Source organism: Callorhinus ursinus, unplaced genomic scaffold, assembly GCF_003265705.2.
Source record: "Callorhinus ursinus isolate GAN/ISIS: 27379988/994484 unplaced genomic scaffold, GSC_fseal_2.0 scaffold7, whole genome shotgun sequence".
In the NCBI taxonomy this organism is placed as follows: domain Eukaryota; kingdom Metazoa; phylum Chordata; class Mammalia; order Carnivora; family Otariidae; genus Callorhinus; species Callorhinus ursinus.
In genome coordinates, this window is record NW_027397069.1 from 40,021,765 (window position 1) to 40,046,534 (window position 24,770).

The window sequence follows — 24,770 nt, forward strand, 5'->3', positions numbered from 1 at the left end:
TACTCCTTGCAGTCAGCTGAAACAGACACGGAGTTAGGGACGGTGTGTTACCTAAGAGTCACAGAGAAAGGCCCACAGGAGATGTAACTATAGAAACACTAGAAAAACATATGAGCCTGGTAGTGTTGCCCTTGTGGTCCAAGCCTGGAAGGTCAAGTAAGCCAAAAACTCTTTAACTAGACAGAGACAGTCTCCCCATACTGTCAGTCTAAAAAGCTCGAAGTGCATACTTAGGGAGAGCGAAAGAGGGAAGGAAAGAAAGGGGGAGAGAGGAAGAACTAGGGAAATGTAGGAGGGCAAAGAGGACCAGAGGGGGCTCAAGGGGATTCTCTTCTGGCCAAAATAAGTGACAAAATTTCGGGCTCTGCTTTGAAGAAGAGGGCATGAGAAATTCTTAAGAGCTTACCACCTCTTTTAAGTTTTCTTCATTTTTTAGCCAAGAGTTGTTTCTACAGTATCTTACTAAGTGAAGGGGGCATGGGTGGGAAGGACATGGTTCACAGCACTGACCACCCCTCATGTCACGTGTCGGGTCCACCCGGAGAAGTGGTGGAAGTTTGGAGGCAGCCTCAGGTGCTTCCCCAAACTTTGAAGACTTTTTTCAGAAAACTAATACCCACCCACGGCCCAGAGAGGGAAAATATTTTAAAATTGAAAACATTAAAAAAATGATAGCGAATGGAAGGTAAAATATTAAAACTATAAATGGATAATTTTTAGAAGTTTAGCCAAAATAAAAGTCAATGAAGAACATTTAAGAGATGAAGTTTATCATAAAGAAAAGGTATGTGAAAAAGGATAATATGCAGATAGCAAACTGATAAAGGGAGCTAAACCGTGAGTGCTATGAGACTGGAGATCGTGTTGGTCTTCTTTACATCACGGTGCCCAGGACACTGTCAGTACTCAGAAAATAGTTACTGAACAAATACATAAACATTAATTTTTGAACTGTAATAAAACCATTTTTTCTTTGAAAGGAGGAAAAAGAATTTGAGCTAAGAATATGGATATGGAAAGGCAAAGGCAAAGGCAGGCTTGCCACAAGAGGAAGAAAGGAGAGGGAGGGTGAGTGGGGGAGAGAAGCAGAGGAAAAGCCAAAGCTGAACCTCATCCTTTACTGCAATATCAAGTTGTAAAGCAAACCGAAAGGACTAATGCACAGGACAGAAATATATCCATAGTGCAAACCGAAACAGACAGTGAGAGGGGGAAAGGGAAGAGAAAAGGCACTCCCCCAGTGCAGGCTTCTAACCGAACTCCTTGGGGGGTACTTGTCAACTGCCTGCTTGGCATCCTGCTTCTCACGCTTGTACTTTGTGTGCCGCAGCGCAGACCTCTCCAACGGAGCTACCAGAGCCGCAGAATGGAGATAGAAATGCATACCTCACAGAGCTGCGGTGAACATTCCAAAAGGTAATGAATGGAAAGTGCTTAACCCCGTGCTGACACCTAGGGAAACCCTGCAAAGAGTAATGATTCTTTTATGATTACACACCCCATCCTCACATCTGGGCCCGCAGCTGGACTTCAATAACAGAAAAGTCACGGTGCGGCTCAGCTTATGGCAGAGTTAGCCCAGTTAGCCCAGGAGTCTGTCAGCAGTGGACTCCTTCCGCTCAGTGCTCCAGCAGCCACCAGCAGTCAGAAGGACAGACAGGTGGGCCCACTTGCTGTCCAACTTACATTTCTCTTGATACCTTCATGTCAAATCAGATATAGCTCATATTATCATTCAGAACTGTTCTTAGGGACTGTTGAGTTTTCAGAAAACCACTAGCCAACACTAGTGCCAGCCACTGAGGTAACACTGGGTATTACTAGGTATGACCGTTTCCATCTGTTAAACGAGAAAGTGTGCAGAACCAGTACCTCCGTTGAAGCTCTTCTGCCTCTTCCCCCACTGACTTAACAGCTGTCAAATTCATTAAAACTACCACGGGTCTTCCTCCGGTTCTCAATCCAGGATACACTTTAGCTTACTTGGATATCTTTTGAAAAAATACCATGCCCGAGCCATGCCCTTCTTAGTTGATTATGATGCACAGTAATGGTAAAGAACAAAAAACAAAAAACTCAACACTGCTACCCATGCCATTTTCACCTGTATCCTCTCACTTATTACAATGCTGTAGAAATGATCAACTGCGGGTTAATAAAGAAAATGTAGAATTCATAGGCCCTGAGCGAGGGCCTAAAGCCCTCTCCTTCAAAGCCAAGTATGACATTCTGTCAATTACTTTGGCCAGAGGATTTTATTTTCTCCCTCCCTCCCTTCCTCCCGCCCACCCTCCCTCCCTTCCTTCCTTCCCCCCCGTCTCCTTTCCCTCTTATTCTTTCTTTTTAACTGTTCTCTTCTGGCTTCACAAACTGAGACTATGGGAAGACTGTCTTTGTCATATTACATAAAGTTTGTAGTTCAGACATATTCCTTCTCTGTAATGGATGTTCTGGTCTCCCTCTCCTTTGGCAAGAACCTTGGCTTGTGGACACATATCTTCTGTCTCAAAACATGCTTCCACCCCCACTTTTAATGTTGGGGCACTTGGGTCAGTCCTAAACTAATCCACAGACCCTTGCTGAAGTCACTGGTTCACAGGCAGGAAAGTAGCGCAGTATGAGTAAATGCAGCCTCAGGAGAAAGGCTTCTTTTCTCTTCTGAGTGCCCTTCTGGAAGTGACCCCAAGCCCATCCTTGGACTCAATAGCTCTGGGAGTTGAAGCCATCTCATGATCCCATGGGGCAGTCTGCTGTAGAATGCAGCTGATGCCAGAGAAAGCAGAAATGAAAGATGCAACGAATCAGGGCCTTGTGTGACAACTCTGTGTCACTGAATTAAATCAGCTGAAACTTATTGAGCTTCTGGTAGTTCAGTCAGCCAGTAAATTCCCTTTAGTGTTTAAGCCGGTTTGAGTGGGGTTTTCCATTATCAGCAACCAGATACATCTTGAAAGAGCCATTGCAAATTTTAAAAGGAAGGGAATGCTTGGTTTTGAATTGAATTACACTTGAAAAAGCTAGCCGAGTGCTAAAAACAATATATTCAAACTTTAAACACTTTTTGCTATCATATTTAGTACCTATTACCTTACCAAGAACTGCTATCCAGTTGCAGGTTGCTTTGCAGGAAATGTGGCAAGCTGTGTCAGTCAGTTTATTCTGTAATTATGGTGGTGGGGAGGATTTCAGTATCCTGTGATTGCTATTTCACTCTATACTATGGGATTAATACCAGACGAACAAGAAAGATACTATTCAGCAAATAAAACATACAGTAAAACAATGTATATAACAGCGCATTGGTTTTATTGATGGCAGAAGAAAAAAATTCTCATTCACTTGTAAAAGGTACTTGCTCTAGTTAACTTAGTATTTTTTCCCATTCTTTGTATGAGCTGGATTGTTTCCCCTCTAAAATCTGCTTTTCCATTCTTCAATAATAATATTCATCACGGCTGCACCTTATTCTGAAGGGAAAGTAGGAGGTCTATCAACAGGGCTTGACCAGGATGTTTCAGTCAATGGCTCCTTTCTTCACAAAGGCTCTATTTAAAAAGAGAGGAGGAAAGTGAGATTGGATCCTCAAATTGACTTTTCTGTACTCAAGATACACTTCTGCTGAGACCTATGTAAATGTGAAGTGCTTGTATAAATATTAATAGATCTCAAGTAGACTAAATTGCACACTGCTAATTTATAAACATAATTTCTATAAATCAGTATATAAACAAAAAGCAAAATCAAAATAATTTTTCTCCTCAAAATTCTTAGAGTACATCTCTGTCATTGTGAGCCCTATTATTGCTGGCATGTCGATTTCAGGAACTTGGATTAACTAAACGATATTTCACAGAGGATGACCTGGAAAAGATGCAGTCTGCCAATGGGCCACTTCAACCCCCATCCTACCCACCTCCATTTCCCCTTTGAACGCCTCTGGATTGGCTCTGTCCACACGGGTAATTTATGTGAGTCTGTCACCTGCTCCTGCCTGCTCCCAACCCCTACTGGCACCGCTCTAGTTGAAGCACTTTGGGTGGTGACCACAGAACGGCTGAGAGGAGCGGGGAGAGAAGCCCGTGTGCCAGAGTCGCATGCCAGCCGCGTGCGTGAAAGAGCACTCGGGCAGGGATGGCAGAGCGCCCCCGGCTGCACACCAACAGCTCTGTTCGCCTTCGGAAGTGCACAGTGTCCTGTGTGGAAGATGAAGAGCTTCGGGCGCTGTTACCCTCACAGGACGCCTGTCCTGCTGGCATCAGCGGGTTCTGTGACAGCTGTCTTTACAGCAAGCATTTCCCTCACCTTGATTTCAAAGTTTTACAGAGGGACGCTGGGCCACATTGTTAAAAAAAAAAGACATTTAAAAATGTATCTTTTTTTTTTTTTACCAGCTGAAAAATGGTGTTAAAACCTGGACTTTAGAAAATAAAGTCATGACATTTATGCAGCAGTCGATGCTTAGCTCTTGGTTTCAAGGTTTCTGGTTGATCTGTGAAACTGTGAGGACCGTTCTTTCATCAAACAAGTAAGAAACTGGAAGTGAATACTCAAAGCGACTCAACATTTAATAAACTGCTTCTGGCACGAAGTCTTAACTTTGGTGGCCCTCGGGAGCTCCAGAGTGTCCCCACACAGGTCATCTCTGTCTTTTCACCACAGGACGGGACACTCTAAGCACTCCTGACTGACTACTGTGACAGCTTCTTAGCTTTGTTGACTCCCGGTGCTGTGATCCCACAGCCAACAGCAGTACTGCCTAAGCTTAATTTTGATCCTATTACCCTCACTCCGAAGTTCATTGCCACCAGTGCAGCTAAAGCCACACTCTTGTCACCACCAACACATATGTTTAACATCTACTGTTGGGTTCACATACTCTACTGTTGTCACTGAAAGCCGCTTGCTGTGAACTCTGCTTCTCCCCTCTTTAAGCGTTCCTCGGCCTTTAGAATGTCTTCGGAGGACTCTACCCCACCATGAAAATGAAGCTCCAAATGTATTCCTGAGGCCTGCCTCTACTCATTGCTATCTAGTTCCCAGGACTCCAGTCATGTCAGAAACCTCTTCTGGTGCATGTAGCTTTGGCCAGCTTTACGGATTAAAGCACTATGTATAATTCCTCTATCCATATCTACTCATATTTCTGAATTACCTGGGATGATTATGACAAGTGCAGGAACTAGAAGTTTGGAGTTTGGGCCCTCTTTCCCCTCAGGGCTCAGATCTGACTTGCCACCACTTTGTCCCAGATTTGGGCCTATTTCCCCACATTGCTCCCCGACACCTCCTTCTCTCACCTAGCCTGGACTCCCAGGCATCTCCTGCTTTTCTAGCATCTGATGTTGTGCTTAGTACCAAGACCAAGTAGAATCCAAATCCCTCTCCACCTTGGGTGAAGTATATATGTGCATGTGAAGTGGTGGTGGTGGGATAGAGGGCTTGCAAAGAAAACTTTTTAGGACAATCAAAGAATGTGTAAACTACACATCAGAAACCTTATCAAAATATACTTATTTAATAAACAGGTACTATGTGTTATTCATCACCTAGCAAAGTACCCAAAACATTATAAAAAAAAGTATGACTATGAAATTATGGTTTTTAAGTGAGAATAGAAAGTGCCTTAAGTGTTTCTTACTATCCTGAATAATTTTAGATAACAAAACCTGAGAAAAATTTCAGCATATATTAGAATTCATACTTATATTTGCTGGAAGTCAAATGGCGGGCTACAATGTATATCTTCTTTTTAAACGCTTAAGTTAATGGAAACCAGGAATGAGGAAACAAAAATATCTTTTCTCTCAAGAAGAAAATAACATATTGGTTGTGTGACAAGAACACAAGGTATAATTCTTGGTGTTGGTGAACCTCCCATTAAAGGTAGTATATCAAAAAGATAATTCTACTTCATAATCTTTCATGTTTGAATTAAAATAAAAAATTAATTTTTCTCAACCAAGAGCACATGTGTTTTGCTTATTTATTTTTCAGAGTAAATTTTGTAGTGAGAGGTTTTTTTAGTGATACCATCATGAGACTGTCCCCCCTTCCTCCCCCATGCAGCAAAATTAATTTTCTTATCAACGTCAGGAATCCAAAATCTCTGTTATACATTTCCCGCATCAACAGGACAATCCAAAGCAAGCACCTGGGAAAAATGGGCGTTTTAACTTAGGGAACACAGAAAACCACTAACATTGCGACGTTTCAGTTGATTGGGAGCAGCGTGCATCATAGTATTTGGTATCGATGAGCTATAATTACCATGGAGCTATGGTTTCTGCTTTACTTTAAGCAGTATGTTCTTTTTCAGAGGACATTTTCTGTGGAAGCCTAATCTAGAAAACATATGAAAGAAACCAAAGACAGGCCGAGAGGATGGGAGTTCCAGCCTTCTGGCTGCAGCCTTACTCACCCTCACAACCTCCTCTCTACTTCCAGCCCTGCCAAGCCCTACCCACCTTCTATTCTGCAGCCTCGGGATACCGCTGAAAAGTCCTAATCCTGCAACCGCTGTCAGGCAACATAGAGCAATCAGGGAGTTGAGAACCTTCGGCCTTATTTTAAAACCTTGGTTTAACCAATTTAGACGCCCTCAGGAAGCTATGAGGGAATTCTCAGTTTTCATTCACCTTAAAAGTGCTTTAAGTGTAAGCACACTGAACTTATGTTCAATCTTGCACAATGTAAAGTTGTGGAAGTCTTTACATATACTTGGAATCTGCTCTGGTCAGTGCTTGTTACAGAAAAATGCCCAGTCATGAAGTAGTCCTTCTGTGATAATATGGACAGTAGATACCGGCTATTTACTCAGTGGCCTTGTATTAAGCACAAAGAAAAGCCAGTGATAAGACAAAGAAGATGCTACTCAGGCCCGCTCAGATAAATCAGAAGTCAGGTAGCATGAGACTTCCACTCCAGGCAGACTACTTCATAAGGAACGAAAGACTAGAACACAGAAGAAAACATTCCTTCACTTAGGATGACAGAGCTAATTTGTAACCAGTGAAGGAGCTTTGGGAAAGCTGAAGGAGATCTAAGACTCTGGGACAGTGCTGCCCAGCACAAATATAATGTGAGGCACATGCAATTTTAAATTTTCCATTAGTCACATTTTAAAAAGTACAAATAGTGAAATTAACTTTAGTAACATATTTTATTTAATCCAGCCTATCAGAAATAGTCTCATTTCAATACATAAACAATACAAATTACTGATATTTTATTTTTTTACCTAAGTCTTTAAAATCTGATATGTATTTTTCATTTATAGCACATCTCAATTTAGACTAGCTGCATTTCAAGTGCTAAAAAGCCACAACTGGTTTGAAAAATTGAGAGGGTCACTTAGCAGGGGGAAAATACAATGTGGATAACAGCCTTAGCAAAATGAACAGCTGAAATGAGAAACTGAGAACAATTTCTTAAAAATTCTCAATGGTCTTGTTACTGAGAAGAAGAGACTGAGAAAAAAGATATAGTTAAGTCTAAAACAGTCTCTTATAGTCCTTAGAGTGCTATATAACAAAAGCTGTAATGGGAAAACTCTGAAACTATTCAAAAGTCTGAGCATAATGAGAAAATAGAAATGTTACCAAAGATGACAAAAGTTATTTCCTTCTAATCACATATTAAAAAATAAGGTCTTTGTTGATCAAAGTGAGGTGCCTTAGATTGGTCCCATAATTTCCTGACTTCTTTGTTATATTTCTCATCCTTCCCATTGAAGATAATTTTCAGAGAACAACTCTCTGAAACTCTAAGATGAAAGTTTCTGGATCGATAGCACAGGGCCCCCAAATCCCATCTCTGTAAGCAATCATGTTATCCTCATCCAATTCCTGAAGATGCACTATGAAAACATTTCCTCTTTTTTAAAAAGGATTGAACTAATTAAATAATAAAAAACTCAATTATCCAAGTTGGTGATTATCTGGTCCTTTGTTTCCTTTTATTTTCTTCCTGCTTTCAAACTTAAAGACATTTCACTGATTGGCATCACCTTCGACAGAAGAAAGTGGGTATAGAGAAAAAAGGGGGTTAGAGGTAGCATTTGTGGGGAAAAGTTTGGTGGAAAAGTAGCTCATAACTATGGTATAATCTTATATACTTTATAATTGAAAGGTCTGAAACATCAGTTTTTTCTATTATATTATTATGAAATATTAACAATTGGATTTACATATTCAACATAAATGCCATCTCACAATGCCAATTTTACCTTCTCATATTAGTTCCGGGCCCGGGGAGGTTGGTAAAACTGCTGCGTGGGCCGAGTGGATCTTCTTGGCTGGCCATCACCTCCTCTACGGAACTCAAGCGTTTGGTCATAGGTGCCTTCTTCCTCCTGTTTGTAAAGAGTAGTGATTTAAACATGTTCAGAATAGCTCCAAGTTTCCTAAGTTAAATACTTTATGGTTCCGATTTTGATATGCCCTCTTAAGCTGCCCTGGGATTCATATCTGTCAACTTTTATAACAGAGGGAAGCAAGGGGAAGGAAAAAAAAAAGCAGGGACATTGTTAAAACTCTTTTGGTCCTTTATAATAGAAGAATGAACTTGACGTGGTAAGATTAGAATCAAATTTAATTCTAGAAGAGGAAACTATTTCCACATAATAGCATGATTATCTCACCAAATGACTTGACACAAAGGGGTGAAATCACAGAAAAGCAAGCATTATAATAAAAATTTTCCTGAATATTTGGGCTTCTAAATATTCTAGGTATTTGTCATGGAAAGGGATTTTGGTAAGATATGGAAAAGGGGTTGAAGAGCCAGAGAACGTTCACCAGCTGTCTGTCCTCATCTGATGAAATCTCCAAGATCGTTAAGAACCTTACATCTAGAGATAGGAAAAAGTAATGGATTGGAATGAGGAGGAAATACAATTTACATATAAAGAAAGCTTCATGCAAACATAGCAATTGCCACAGTAAGACACAAACTATTTTCTTCTCATTTCCTTTCTTACTGAGGGGATAGATCTATCAGCTCAAGGAATAGCATGGAAAATTAGGATAAGCAGATTAAACAGCAGAAAGAACACAGTTAATTATAATATTTGAAAAGAACTTAGAAGCAACAGAAACGTAGCCAAAGCCACACTGGTTTCTTACTGAGTGCTGCCACCCTGTTATTTTAGTATTTTTAAATTAATGCAGCTATGAAGTATGTTCCCTTTTAAAGACAGGAAAAAAATTGGCTCTCAGTTTTGTTTATGAAAGAAACTGCTTCTATTTCAAAAGGAGGGTTTAAATTCCAACTGAATTATCAGAGCACAATAATTTGCATGATTTTGGAAATGTATCCCACTTCTTCCTCCTCACATTATCTCTGAAGCTTCTTTCCCAAAAGATTGCTTTCCTTTGATCCTATTAATACCATAAGAAATTATATGAGAGATGGAGTTCTATTCTTCAAATTTTACAGATCCAACTACTGCAATTTTACCTGAGAGAAGAAGAAAAATGCTAAGATAATTTGATCAAATCCTATCATTTAGAAATGATATTTAATATTTGGCACGAACATAACTCTCATTATTAGGCATCCTCCATGGTATTCTTAAGAAAAAAACTATTATTTCCATTTTATACAAAGGACACTGAAGCCCAGGAAAACTTTGTGACCTTGCCCTGATACTTCTAAAGCAAACCTGGGTTTTGATTCAAATGCAACTGCAAAAATCTTTACATCTCAGTCTGCAGGTCAAAGAAATAAACCAACAGCCAAAAATTAATGATCATCCTTAAGGGGTCATCATCACCTAAATAAGAGAATGGAGAAATTTGACAATCTATTGACATCACTCAATAACTGCATTTTAGAGACAAACTTCCAGATTAGCTCTCCTTTCTCTACGCCCCTTTCATTAACAATCAATCTCAAAATGGTTAGAAGTGTCAGATATGCCTATAATTTAGCAAAGCAATTAAATGCAGGAAGAGAAATTAAAAAGTGTTCAGGAAAGGAAAGAATTATTTTTTATTATTCTGGTCACTGTTCTGAATGATGACTGTCAAATATTATAGCTAAATTTGAAAAGGAGCTATTTAATTTTATGACATATGACAACATTTGAAGCTCTGAATATTAACTGAGAAGAATGAAAATATATTTGCTACTGTAGTAGATGAAGTAATTATTTCAGGAATTAGAATCAAATGCTTTTTTTCTCCATACCCAGCTGCAGAACTGGCTAGAGGACATCTAGAAATCTATACGTTATCAGTAAAAAACACTGTTAAAGATAGGAAACTACATTTGCTGAGGAAGTGAGCTGGATTTATATAATATGGCATTGCTATTTGAAAAGCTGTCTCTACTGTGTTTAAAAGATTCACAGACTATTAGCGAGAGCCAATTAAATGGTCTTATAAAGATGACCGACCATCAGATTTCTTTCACATTATTTGATGTCTTCACAATCTTTTTATACAAAAGTAGAAGCAAAAAATAAAAATGATCCTGACAGCTTGGTTTTCAGTTATTGTCAAAGGCACAATCTTGCTTTTTAAACTTTTAAATATTCCTCTTGCAGAATATTTGAGGGCAAAACTGGTCACCCACAGAAACTACTTCCTATAGTCCATAGCTAGTAATTGTTAGCATTGAATGAGTACCTCTTTCCATTTTACATAATACAAGCTCAATTTAATAGATGAGTTTATTTGGAGTCATCTTTGAATGACATTTATACCTAGTTCTTCCTTCTGTCTCCTTCCTTTAGGTACCACTACTCTGTAACAGATTTATTTATTTTAAAAGATTTTATTCATTTATTTGACAGAGACAGACACAGCAAGAGAGGGAACACAAGCAGGGGGAGTGGGTGAGGGAGAAGCAGGCTTCCTGCGGAGCAGGGAGCCCCATGCGGGACTCGATCCCAGGACCCTGGGATCATGACCTGAGCCGAAGGCAGACGCCTAATGACTGAGCCACCCAGGCACCCCTCTGTAACAGATTTAAAACTAAAAAAAAAAAAATTTTAAATTTTACAATTCACAAACGTATTTTTTAAAATCTGACACTATGTTTGAGCTGGCATAGTCCTGGAAGGCCATACAATCTGTCCCTCCCCTTAGATCTGACAGACGAGGAATCTCTAAACCCTGAGAGGTGAACTCATTTTCCCATGTCACAGAGCTTATTCAAGGAAGAGTCCAGACCAGGGTCATTTTGTTTCTGACTCTCAGGCAAGATTCTTTAAAAAACTTGTGATACCTTTTATAAAATGAAACTGACCAATGTCATCTTCACCCAACCTTTGAGATTCAGAACTATTATATTGGGACTCAAAGACTTTTGCCCACCTAAACCTGGTTTAAAAATACTAAATAACTAATATCTGAATACCTATGCAACCTCTTTTCATGCCAATATTTACTAGTTTATTGCTCCTTTTAATGAGAAGATATAAAATGCAATAATCATTGTGACATCAAGCATGAATGAAGTATTTTGAAGAAAACAAGAGTCCCAGCACAAATGCAAAAAGGAGATGCACAACTTCATCTATAAAACATGTTCGATAGGTCACATCTTTTTGTGTATCACCTTCAGTCTCTCATTAGCATATACTATATCTGGAGTGAGAACACCGGCAAATACATACTCCCTCATTTATAAATGAGCTGTGGTACAAAAGATCATTGTAAGTCAGTCACTCAGAACCTGGAACATATCTCAGTAAAAGGTATGCAACATTTAAATAGAGGTTGGGTTCTCTGTTCTTCAAGGTGAAGTGCAACTAAGCATACAAACCAGTATTTTAGGGAATGTGCTAGATTGGTGGTTCTCAACTGGGAGTGATTTTGCCCCCTGAGGGACATTAGCCATTGTCTGGTGACACTTTTGGCAGCTACATCTGAGGGTGCTACTGGCATCTAGAGGGTCCAGAGATATTTTTGGTTGTTACAAACTGAGGGGGAGTTGTTACTACGTCTAGTGTGGGTGGAGGCTAAGGATGTTGCTAAGCATCAACAAAGCCCACACAACAAAGAATCACTGAGTCCTAATGCCAATAGTGCCCAGGTGAGAAACCCTGGGCTAAGCCAATGAAGAAGGAGTAAACTTCTTACTCCTAAGTGCCAGGGTAGCCTGGAAAATAATTCTGAAATTCAGGAAGTTCGGGTTTGCCACCCTTCCACTTTTTCTTTTGGAACATTTCTTCTGCCTCTGTCCTCTAAGGCCTAAACTCTGACTCAAATCTCTATGGAACTTTTGGCCGGGGGAGGGCGGGGTGCTCTATTTGCCCACAATGTTACATTTTCCTCTGCTCCAATGACCCATTCATATTATCTTGTCTTAAATTATCATCTTTTCATTTTCAGCATTTTCCCACGGCCATAACTCTGTGAGGAGACAGCCAGAGATTATTTGGTTGGTGAGAGTTGGGAGCAGGGATGGCAATTCTCTTCATAAAAAAAACTTAGAGGGCGCCTGGGTGGCTCAGTCATTAAGCGTCTGCCTTCGGCTCAGGTCATGGTCCCAGGGTCCTGGGATTGAGCCCTGCATTGGGCTCCCTGCTCAGCCGGAAGTCTGCTTCTCCCTCTCCCACTCCCCCTGCTTGTGTTCCCTCTCTCGCTGTGTCTCTCTGTCAAATAAATAAATAAAATCTTGAAAAAAAATAAAACTTAGAAAAACTTATTAATACTGTCACGTGTCCTTTAGTAGCTGTTTTGTGTGTAACTTAACATTTCTTCTAGTCAGTCCCTTCTAACAGAATTTGTATAGTAGTTACAAAAACATAATCCAGCATATGAAATGCATACCATGTACTCTCAACAATAAGCCTTGAAATTTAGGGTATTACGAATAATGAAATACTCATGAGTAGATATCTCCTTCAGTGATTTACATATGAACTACTCACTCTGTGAATTTCCAGGCTACCTTTTACCTGCCTGGTGAACTACTGTAGTCAGTTTACAGAAATACAAACTAATTTTAATATAAAACCTAAGCAAAAGTTAAAGACAAACTTGCTTTCCCAAAACATCATGTAATAAAGGTGAAACTATGGGGATAATAAAAAGATTAGTGGTTGCCCAGGGTTAGGGGGAACAGAGGAATGAAAAGAGAGAGCACAGGAAATTTTTAGGGCAGTGAAACCATTCTGTTATGATACTATTATGGTAGATACGTGTTATTATACATTTGTCCAAACCCACTGAATCCTAATGTAAACTATGGACTCTGGGCAAGAATGTGTCAATGTAGATTTACCAATTACAACAAAAGCACTGCTCTGGTGGGGCATGTTGATAATGTGGGAGGGTGGGGGGCGCAGGGAGTATATGAAAAGTCTCTGTACCCTCCTTTTAGAGGTACTGCTCTAAAAAAGACAAAGTCTATTAAAAAAAAATAGGCTGTATGGGGTGCCTGGGTGGCTCAGTTGTTAAGCATCTGCCTTCGGCTCAGGTCATGATCCTGGGGTCCTGGGATTGAGCCCCACATTGGGCTCTGCTCCTTGCTCAGCGGGGAGCCTGCTTCTCCCTCTCCCTCTGCCTGTTGCTCCCCCCTGCTTGTGCTGTCAACTAAATAAATAAAATCTTAAAAAAAAAATAGGCTGTAAAATAGGTCATGTCAGTGGGATACTTTGTGCCTTGTCTAGTGCTGATGCTATGGTAGATCCTTAATATTTGATGAAATATTTCTTGACCTGCCTTATCAAAATGGCACATTTTCAATCCATTCAGACTCTTCCTGTGGTTATCAGTAACTAAAATACGACAATTAAATTTCTTTCATCCTTGGGATGCCATGAGAATTAATTAATGTGTGAAAACCACTCTGAAGTTTATTGAGCTTTCTGAATTGGTTCTAGGTTGTGCTTAATTTTGATTATACCTTGGATATTCACAACATTCCCTCTTTGTCCCCCACTGAAAAACTTTGACCTTTGAATTTATGTTTCAGTCCAAATGGTGAAATAAAGTATCTCTGTCCCATTCAAAAACAAAAAGAAAAAAATCATGTAATGGACCCTAAAAGTAGAACCTAAAATATTTTTAAGTAATCTGTTTTAGATCAATTATACTAATACTCTACTACATGAGAGTAACTTAAAATTGAAAGTAAAAGCTGCATCGGCTTTTATTTTCTGTGAAGGCTATGGATAACATCTGTGCCCACAAGAATCATGTATTATGATCAACACTGAACTTTAGTTTACCAATTATTCTTATTTAAGAAATATGTTCCAAATGAATATTTATAGCTCTATCACAAAATAAACCAGGCTTGTGGTAGTCTGGAACCACAAACTATAAAACAGGAAGTTTCTGTAAAGAAGAGTAATCCAAATAACTAAGAAACAATTATTTGTTCAAGTAAGTAGTACCATAACCTGACCTAGAACACAGGTCTTCTGATTCACAGTCCTATATGCCCTTCACCCTGCTCCCAAGTAATGAGGGTGAGGAATACAGTTATAATGAATTTCAGAATTGGAAGGGGAAATCGGAGATAATCCAATTGAGCAGATTAAATTTTTAAAGATTATTATTATTTATATTTTGGGTAAATGTGACACTCTTCTTTCAAATGAGATTTTATATAGAATTTCAATATAAAATAGATGGGCCCAGGTTAGAGTGAGGGTACGCAAGCAGTATCCCCTTGGCTTTCTCTTCCTCAGGCCCTCTGAGCTCTGTAACTCCCTAAGGGACAAAAATTAAAAACCTCACCTATTTCAACCTCTGCTGTACACTAGGAACTAGCTGGGTTGACTGACCTGAGTAATATAACAAAGCGAGCTGATGGAAGAATAGCAACCAAAACGCAGGACTCTGACTGAGCTCAGAGCCTCTTCATCTTTGCCATCTATCACAGAGAAAATCCAAACCCTTCTTCTGACTTCTATGAACTAAATGTCTCATTTGATAATAAACACATACCTAAGTTGGGAAAAAAAAACAACTCAGGTTTTATTAACATATGAGAAAGTCATTATATATAACCAAAATAAGTATGTTTTATAATAGACTAATTTGTCTTTGAAATTTGAGTAAAATAAGATTCCATTTGAGAATAAAATATAATGGAGAATTATAGTCTCCCTCCCCTTGAGAGCAGATCTAAGATCATCTCTTTAATATGTGCCATGTCCAGGAATATTTTATTTAAACCACGTATTTTATAACAGAAAAGATAAACACTGATTCAAGACCAAAAAAAAAAAAATCTGATTCCAAATCTAATTACTAAACAACTACTCCAAAATGCATGGCTGTTAGAACACAATGTTTTTGTTTTTGTATCATGTAGGATTTCAAAACTGTGTGACATTTCACTGTGGTTCTGATCTTCTCCTTTCAGGGAAGACTACATTTTCTAGAGTTACATAAAAATTGAAACTGTTGATTCTATAAGATATTAGGAAATCATCTGAATACTAGTTCAAGGATTCTACTCTATGCTCTGCCAACCAACACACAGTACTTTTCATCACAGTCTTTCCTCTAGTATCAATAAGACTACCTACCCTTTAACACAGAGTAAACAAGCTATTTTTGGCAGCTTAGGCACTCAAGGAAATTGAACTAAACTTCAAAAGGTTGCATCCATATTTTAACTACGAGAATATAATATGAAAAAGAGACTAGTCAACATGTTACCCTTATCAAATTGCAAATGATAAAAGTATAGACACTCTTTCATTCAAAAACATACCTGAATTTACTTACAACTTGGAACAGAGGAAAAGGGAATGAATGTTTATTCCACTGTGTGTCTGACATTTTGCATTATATCTCATTTAATCCTTCCAAAGCTTTGAATTACTTCAGCTCACCATTCTACAGATGAAGAAATTAAGGCTCAGGGTAATTTACCCAAAGTCATATAAGTGGTCATGCCTGAATAAGACCCCAGGCTGTCTGCCCCCAAAGTTCTTTCCGTTGCATAAAATAGTATATATTTACATATCTTGCTTCAGACAGTTTTGCCTAATTTTTTTAATAGCTAGCTTAAGATCATTTTCAAGTAAATGGATGGCCTCTGCCCTGAGACCTCTGTCCTAGCATAAACATCGTTTACTGGTCATAATTCTTTGTTGAAATACTAAAGTCCAAAGAATGAATATATGTTTTATAAAAACATATACCTCTCTAAAACTCATTGGCTGTTTTAGCTAAAGGTTAAACAGATTCAAAAGCTTGCCCAAAAATCAAGGCAGAGAGCACATACAGCTCCCAAATATGCCAATCTACTCAAAGATTTCCTTGAGAGATACTTCATGACATTGGTATTTGAGACTTCGGTCTCTTCAGTCAGATCTAAGTCTGAGTTTAGACTCTACCACTTTAAGCATATTATTTAACTTCTCTTGGTCTCAGTTTCTCACACAGAAAACAATAATGAACTCATAGGTTTACATGGGGAACTATAGGAGGTAATACCTATAAAGGGTTTATGAAATAAGCCTTCTATGTTGTCTATTATTCTGAGATAAGTAACCCTTTGACAATACAATATACAAGCCCACTTCAATCAAACTATCTAGACCCAGAGACTTTGCTAAAATTCAGGAAGTTTGTTGCTAAAGTATTCCTCAGATTGCTTTGGGCAGATAAGGAAAGTGGAAAAGCCACTGGGGCGGGGGGGGGGCGAGATAATGAAAGAGCTAATGCAAGGAGAAGGATTCTTACCATCTGCTCTCCTTTTATTTCTATGGAAATTAAAAAAAAAAACAACTATCTATACACTAAAACTAATAATTTAATATTCTAAATCACTCTATTTTTACCACTGGTTTCGTTTCTTTGGGAGTAGGTCTTCTTAATTACAGATAGAAAGGGCAAATAGAACAAAAAAAAGGGGGGGGAGGAAATTAGCAAAGAAGCATTCTTGAAATCAATCAAAAGTTATAGACACTATTTGCATAAAATCTGAATATTTTAAGAGGAAGCCAAAAATAAGTTAACATGATCAACCTCTTTGAATGTCTTGCCTTTTAGATCATACCCTTGAAATTTTGCTAAATGCTATAAAAAGGAACCCTACTTAAAAAGTGGAAATACAGCAATGATTATTAATAATAGAAAATGCCTATCTATGTTGCTATGTTTTCAGGTCAATGCCTACAAATTATCTTTGGAAAAACAACTGCTTTCTCAAATATGCTAACTGAACAAATGTTTTAGAGTATCTTATGGTTAAGATATATGAGCACTAATCACAAGTGGTTAATCATTTTACTCTCATAATTATATCATTTTTACATCTTAAATGGGCAGGCTAATATAATTTAAGATAGGTTAACCCATTCTTTCTCTGAAAGTAATTACTGCACCATCATGACAGACTACTACTTAAAGTCAGCCCAATGCATATTATGTAACTGACCACCTGAGACAAACAGTTATGGTATGCTGCAGTGACCTGTAATACAGATTTAAGAAACAGAGATAGAAAAAAAAAATCTTCATGTCAAATTGATGAAATATAGGCCAGATCTTTGCCATTAAAAAGTACAGAGGCTTGGAGTGGGGATGGGACACGTGACTTGACAAGCTTTATACAACTAAAAGAAAAAAATTGCGATGCCTAGTAACACAGAAATAAAATCATTGCTGATGTTTTCACCTACTTAGTGAAAGTAAAAGAACTTAAGACTGACAGGAAAAGAATTAAACATTTAAATCTTAAAGCAGATAGCACCCAAAGTGACAAACATCCTTTCTGCATTTAAATCCCATTCACACCTAAAAACCCATACTAACAAAGTATGCCTAACGAACTAAAAATATTTCTCTTTAGTGAGACATAATGATAACAGATGTTTAGAAACCCTTATCAATTAACAGGCTAGTTAGCAAAGCCGCGGTTTCAGAAATGCAAAGTAGCCCAGGAGTAAGCGATCTGAAGTCCCAGGTTCCAGAGAACTCTGGTGAGGGGAAGTCAGGCTTCCTCAGGCAGTCAACTCCACTGCTCTGTGTCCTGTACGACAAAGGACAAATCTGCATTTTTAAAAAATTTTATTGTTATGTTAGTCACCATACATTAGTTTTTGATGTAGCGATCCACGATCCATTGTTTGCGTATAACACCCAGTGCTCCACGCAGAATGTGCCCTCTTTAATACCCATCACCAGGCTAACCCATCCCCCCACCCCGTCCCCTCTAGAACCCTCACTTTGTTTCTCAGAGTCCAGAGTCTCTCATGGTTCATCTCTCCCTCCGATTCCACTCCCCCCATTTTTCCCTTCCTTCTCCTAATGTCCTCCGTGCTATTCCTTATGCTCCATAAATAAGTGAATCTGCATTTCTACCTACATTCTCTCACTGAGCCTATTTCCTTTGCCATATGAAAGACTTTAAGCTATTTTGAAACAAGCATTAGTCTTCTATTTTCTTGCATGAAAAGACGCAACTCTTGGAATCACTCACTTATCAAATACCATTATTTCCAGAATCTCCCATCATCTTGATCATCTTTTCCTTTACGCATTTTAATATTTACTCTTCTATGTAACCTAGTTTTCAGACTAACATTCCAAGTAGGGTCTGCTTGGAACATAATACTATTATTTCCCATGATGAGCAAACTCTATGTAAATCTATTAGTGCAATCTAACCTTGTTTTAATGTTTTTAGCAGCTGCCCAATCACTGCTTATTCATATTGTGCTTGTCATCAAGTAAAATCCCTACAACCTACTCCTCGGTTTATGTCATTCTGGTTTGAAAATAATTATTTTCCCAATCTAAATCTCAACGTTAAATTTAACCACAGTTGAAATCCATATACTAATGAAAGATATTATTTTGGCACAGTATTATCATTGATGTATTCTGAATTTTCTGACAAGTTATTTTTTTTTTTGCATAGTGAAAATCAGAGGACTACCATCTAAAAGGGTAACACCTAAATAGATGACTAAAATGTCATTTGGAACTAGATTCTAGGGAAATTTAGAAGATGAAAAGAGTGTCTCGGTATGAGATTAAACTCTCTTAGCAACAGAATAGGTTAAAGGAATAGGTTGATTTTTTTTTTTTTTTTGCCCTATGTAAAATGCTGTCTAGCCTCTTGAGAAATATGAGCTGATACTTCTACCCACATTCATCTTCATTTTTTTATTTAAAATTTTTTTAAATTCATGAGAATTAAGATTGAGTGAACTAAATGTTTGAAAGATATCTTAATTAAAACGGTATATCACATATTGAGCACAAACTTACTGCAATGCTGAGTATTTTTTTTTAAAGACTTTATTTATTATTTGACAGAGAGAGAACACAAGTAGAGGGAGAAGCAGACTCCCGTGGAGCAGGGAGCCGGATGTGGGACTCGATCCCAGGACCTTGGGGTCATTCCCTGAGCTGAAGGCCGACGCTTAACCGACTGAGCCACCCAGGTGTCCCAATGCTGAATATTTTTATACACAGTACTTCATTAAACTCCCACAAAAATCCTCAAGTAGTTTGGTATCATTTATCTTCATTTACAGGTAAAATGTAGGATCATGTGCTATGGTGTCAATGAATCTGAAACTTGAATATCAGCTCTGCAACTTGCTAACTTAATGATTTTAGGCAAGTTACTTCATGACTCTGAAGCTGTCATAGTTTTCCTCGTATGTAAAGTGGGAATACTAATAATTATTTCATGGGGTTCCTGTAGGTATTAAATCGATTAATGCAGGTCAAGAGTTATACAGGGTGCCTGGTGTGTAAGTGTTCCAATTATAATCAGGCTCTAAAGAGGACTCTAATCTTCACATTCTCAGCTATTTATTCCCCTTTACCTCAATATGTTAGTAGAGAAATAACATATCACCTTGCTGTTATTGAAATAGAAATTACTCTCAGTATGCTTAAATTTATGGATTTCTTTTCCTCATGTTGAGATTTCAAAATGTTCAGTATATGAGGAGTTAGCTTTTTTTTTTTTTTTAAAAAAAAGAAAATCATTCTCTTTCCAAGTTTAGGAGACCTTCTCAATCATTTTTGACGGTAAGATGGCTGAAGAAAGAGAATGGTATCACAAAGATTTTCTCCAAGAATAATGAGAGAAACTTCTCTCTCTCTGTCAACTTAGGTAAAGGAAAATTATACAGTATATATCACCTGATTTAATTAAGGCTATTAAACATATTATATTTTCCTGTAATAATTTCTATGCTTACTGAAATTCAGGAACCCTTTTTCAGATGTTCAACACAGGCTAGGGGAACTAATAATATACTCTTGAGAGTAATATGCTCATCATCTTACACAAAGGGAGAACATAATAAATGTCTGTTCCTGTTTAATATGTTTTGTTCTCCTTGTTCAAGAATGAAGCTATTTCTCCTTGTCCGTAGAGCCACAGCGGAAGGAACAATGACAAAAAGGACACGTTAGGAAGTATTACTTTGGAGTCAAGAGAGTTTCTTAGGTTTTTCAAGCACTTAATATGTATTTTTCTGAAAAGTATTAAGGTAAAACAATCAACTTTTTTATTCATTTTTTTAAGATTTTACTTATTTGAGAGAGAGAATGAGAGATAGAGAGCATGAGAGGGAAGAGGGTCAGAGGGAGAAGCAGACTCCCTGCTGAGCAGGGAGCCCGATGTGGGACTCGATCCCAGGACTCTGGGATCATGACCTGAGCCGAAGGCAGTTGCTTAACCATCTGAGCCACCCAGGCGCCCCAACAATCAACTTTTTTAAAATTCTAAATTCATCCAGAAGATTATTTAAAGTATAACTACTTTATGTAACTTAAAACTCTTGCCCTCTTCTCTCCCTCATCCCACCCCACACACAATGTGTAAGCTGCTTATTAAAATAAAAAGTAAGATGGGGCACCTGGGTGGCTCGGTTGGTTGAGCGAGTGTCTTCGGCTCAGGTCATGATCCTGGAGTCCCGGGATCGAGTCCCACATCAGGCTCCCTGCTCAGTGGGGAGTCTGCTCCTCGCTCTGACCCTCCCCCCTCTCATGTGCGTGCTCTCTCTCTCTCAAATAAATAAGTAAAATCTTTAAAAAAAATAAAAATAAAAAGTAAGGCAAGTAGATCCTACTGGACTAGAAGAAAAGGACAGTAGACAATCAGTGATGATGTCATTATTGTAGAGGAATTTGTAAAACAGGATTACTAGGGGCGCCTGGGTGGCTCAGTTGTTAAGCATCTGCCTTCGGCTCAGGTCATGGTCCCAGGGTCCTGGGATCGGGCTCCCTGCTCGGCGGGAGGCCTGCTTCTCCCTCTCCCACTCTCCCGGCTTGTGTTCCCTCTCCGTCTCTCTCTCTCTGTCAAATAAATAAATAAAATCTTAAAAAAAAAAACAAAACACCTGAGGATTACTAATTAAGGCCTAATGAAAAATCAGTAAGACTTGGAAAGTTTATGGTATTCTTAACAGTTTATAAACTCTGAAAGTTATAAAGTGTAACACTGATGATAGTCAAATTCCACTTTCATTATCTTTGAATAAGGACATGACAGTCTTTTAAAAGCTGAATTGAAATGAGGAGAAAAGCCTGTTCAGGGTTAAACACTAATTTATGCAATCCCCGGTTTTGACAAGAATCCTGTCAGTGTCAAGCAGCAGGTACACTGACAGGAGGATGGGCTGAACAGCTTTGTGTCAGAGCTAGGACAGAAGTCACCAATTTATGAAGGCTGTTAACAAACACAGGACTTCAAAAGTGTGAAGAAAAATGGTTTCGCACAAAGGAAATGATGGAAATTTTTATAACTTTGCAGGCAACACTATTAGCTTAAAGGAACACAGTTCTTTCATTTTGTGGGAAAAACTAGTTTACTTTAAAAAAGGATTTATGGATTTTTATTTTAGGCCTGCATTTTAAGACTCCTAATATAGAAGTTAATTATACTAGTAACATTGTAATAGAAAAGAAAATTTTAAAAGGAAATATACAAGAAAAAGGAATTAATTCGAAGAAAAAGACGGTGCAAAGAAGCAGTCTGGGTTTCCTTCCAAGAGAGATAATTTGGGATGGATACCCAACTCTTGATTTGAAAGTTCCAATCAGCAGCTGCTAATGTAGCAGTCCAGGGTCAGCAAACATCACTTTGAAAAGATGGACAATAAGGGAAGCTGCTCTTTCCAAAGCCTTGAAAGAAAACTACAGAAGTGGAACCAACAGAAATTAAGAATCTATGTGCCAGGCATTTCAACTATTCAATGATTGAATAAAATGTTTATTGAGCAGCTACTATGATCTTTTCAACAACTCCAACAAACTGCATATTTTTATCGCTATTTTTCAGAGGGAAAACAAAAGTGAGGTTTAAAGAGGATGATATATTTTGGCCAGGTTATGTTGCTTTTTCTGCACATCCCAGTGGATGAAGAGGCTGAAGGACAGAATTAGACTGATCATGTGAAACTCTTTGAGGTTTATAGAAATAGATCAAAATCAAGTGTTTTCCACCTCACTTGCATTTTAAACACATCATGAAATTTATAAGGTAGGTGTAAGAACACTAAGGTGCTACTGTTCTTACAACAAATTATCCATACTGCTAGCTACTCTGAAGGGCTCAAGTGAAGGACAATTGGCCCTGAGAGGACTACACTCTCTGTAAACAGCTGCTACACTTTAAATGAATTAATGTAAGTAAAGAGCTTAGAATATGTCTGTTGCAAAAATAAGTGTTCAATAAAGTGTGCTATTATTACTGCTTCACAAATGTAAAGTTCTATTCTTTATAATGTCACATAAAACATAAACAGTTTTTCTTTCACTGGTTTGAGTCAAGCGATTTGACTAAGTTACCCTAGTGAATTAGAGAGGTTGAAAACCTAACACACAATGCTAAATGAGCCTTTAGGTGGCACTTTACATTTCCAAAGTGATTCTTAAATTATTGGTGTTAATAATCAATGTAATATAAAAGAGAGGCTAAGAAATCTGGTCAATTAGCAACATGTTCATTTTTCTTCCAATGAAGAAAGGAACCCAGAGGCAATCTTCTTTACTGGGGCAAATCTTACCAGCTTACCAAATATAGTTAACCCTGTCTTTATAAAATTCATCCAAGTTAATGTTCCCCATTTTGGTATCTAGAGACAAGCAGCATTAACTCCCCAGAGAACATGACTACTGAGAAGGAAAGTATAATAAAGCAGTAAAATGTACCAATACAAACTATTACATGTTTCAAGATATTTATCCTCAGAGGCTTAGATTAACACAAATAATTCTGTTGTATACTTAATTGTCAGTATCCTAACATTACCTAAGAACTTAGAACTCTAATACATTTTAAACAAGGGATGTTCTTTAATTTCATAATTTGATAAACCTCATAGTACTATTATGCTTCTCTGTTTGAGTGTTATCACATTCAGCAGCATAAACTTTGAGAGAGACTATTTTTCTAAGCTCTCTCTGGTCCCAGTGAGAGACTATTGTTTAGGCTCTTTTTAGAAACTTTATCAATATTGTGGTGTGGTATGTCCATGATGGGCCATCCCCTTCAATGCCAGAACAAGAATATTCCATGACAGTTGATAAATTAACTCTATGATTGTGAAGAGCGTATGTTCTTAACAGGATTACCTAGTTTCTTATTTAGATTTTGTTTTATATTTCCACAGCTAGTAGGGGACAACTCTTTATAAGTGTCACGCAAAAATTATGAAGGGCATTAAAAAAAATTTCCTCATTTAAAACTGTGTTGGTGTTAGGAAAATCTCTCCCCATGAATATATTGGTCAGGAATAGATGGATAGGTCATAGATAGATGAGGTCTCCTGAGATTAATGCTTTTTTCCTTTAATTTCCTACCTTTTTTATTTTGTTCTCTAAACAAACAATTTAGTAACTATCACAGCTTTTTAAACACTGATATCTTTCATGTGTTTCCATGCGCGTGCGCGTGCACGTGCACACACACACACACACACACACACACACACAGAGTCTGAGAATGTTCATGTACCCAATTAACATTTTTATCTATTCAATACATCACCACCTAGCATGAAGATGAGTTCAAGAAGCCCCACAACTTTGTTAATAGTCCTAGGATTAATGTTAATGGTTTATGCATAAATGCCCACCTTTACAGAGCATTTTCCAATACTGAATTTTGCTGGAGTCGTAGGGCAATAATATAGTCATTATGTTTATGCAGGCTTTCAAATATCAGGCTCCTAGTGAGAACCTCTATCAAAAACTGGCTAGGGGTTAACTATTAGCTTCTGCTTAATAAACATGGAAAGTTCTCATTTGTATATCCACTTAAACTTTTCTAGTAGCTACTAAAAGACTAGAAACTGAGAGTGAACTGTCACAGTATGCTTTACACATGATTTTTACTAAGGGTTGAAAACTTTTGCTCTGAAAACACATTCTTGGTCAACTCCCTCTGCCATGTTCCTGGGCAGTTTTTAAATCTTTACTTTGCCCTTCAAAATTCTTCTCCTATTTTTGACCTTATTACTTTGAACTGATGACCGGCTTTTACTTCACAAAGAGAGTTCATTAGAATTATTCAGCTTCCTTCCCTGAGACCCAACAATTTAACCTCACCACACCTATATTTACTTCTTCCTCCTCCTCTCCCCAGTGTTCCTCAAACATCCAAAGTCACATGTGATTGTGCCCCACTTTCTTATTATGGCCTGGGTTTTTAAAAATCTTTACTCCTATTTTTACAACCTCTCCTTTTCTCTTTGCTTCACTGTGCCTTTGATGTAAACAGGCTTGGGTTTTTACCCTGAGTTCTTTTACTCTTTATTCTCATCCTCTATGCTTTTTATCTTCACAACCAAGATCTTAAAAATAGCCTACACCTCACTTTCT

At 38.0% G+C, this 24,770-nt stretch overlaps 1 protein-coding gene across 3 annotated transcripts in view; it reads right to left on the minus strand.

Annotated features, from left to right (window-relative positions):
* Positions 1-3,285: 3,285 nt before the first annotated feature.
* Positions 3,286-24,770, minus strand: part of TDRD3 (tudor domain containing 3) — a 158,133-nt gene continuing 136,648 nt past the window's right edge. For all 3 annotated transcript variants that reach the window (XM_025874788.2, XM_073894469.1, XM_073894468.1), the window contains 2 exons: positions 8,225-8,350; positions 3,286-3,545 (listed from right to left, as the gene is read on the minus strand). In XM_025874788.2, the coding sequence (XP_025730573.1) occupies positions 3,515-3,545; positions 8,225-8,350 (157 nt within the window). In that variant the 3' untranslated portion in view covers positions 3,286-3,514. The remainder of the gene's footprint in view (positions 3,546-8,224; positions 8,351-24,770) is intronic.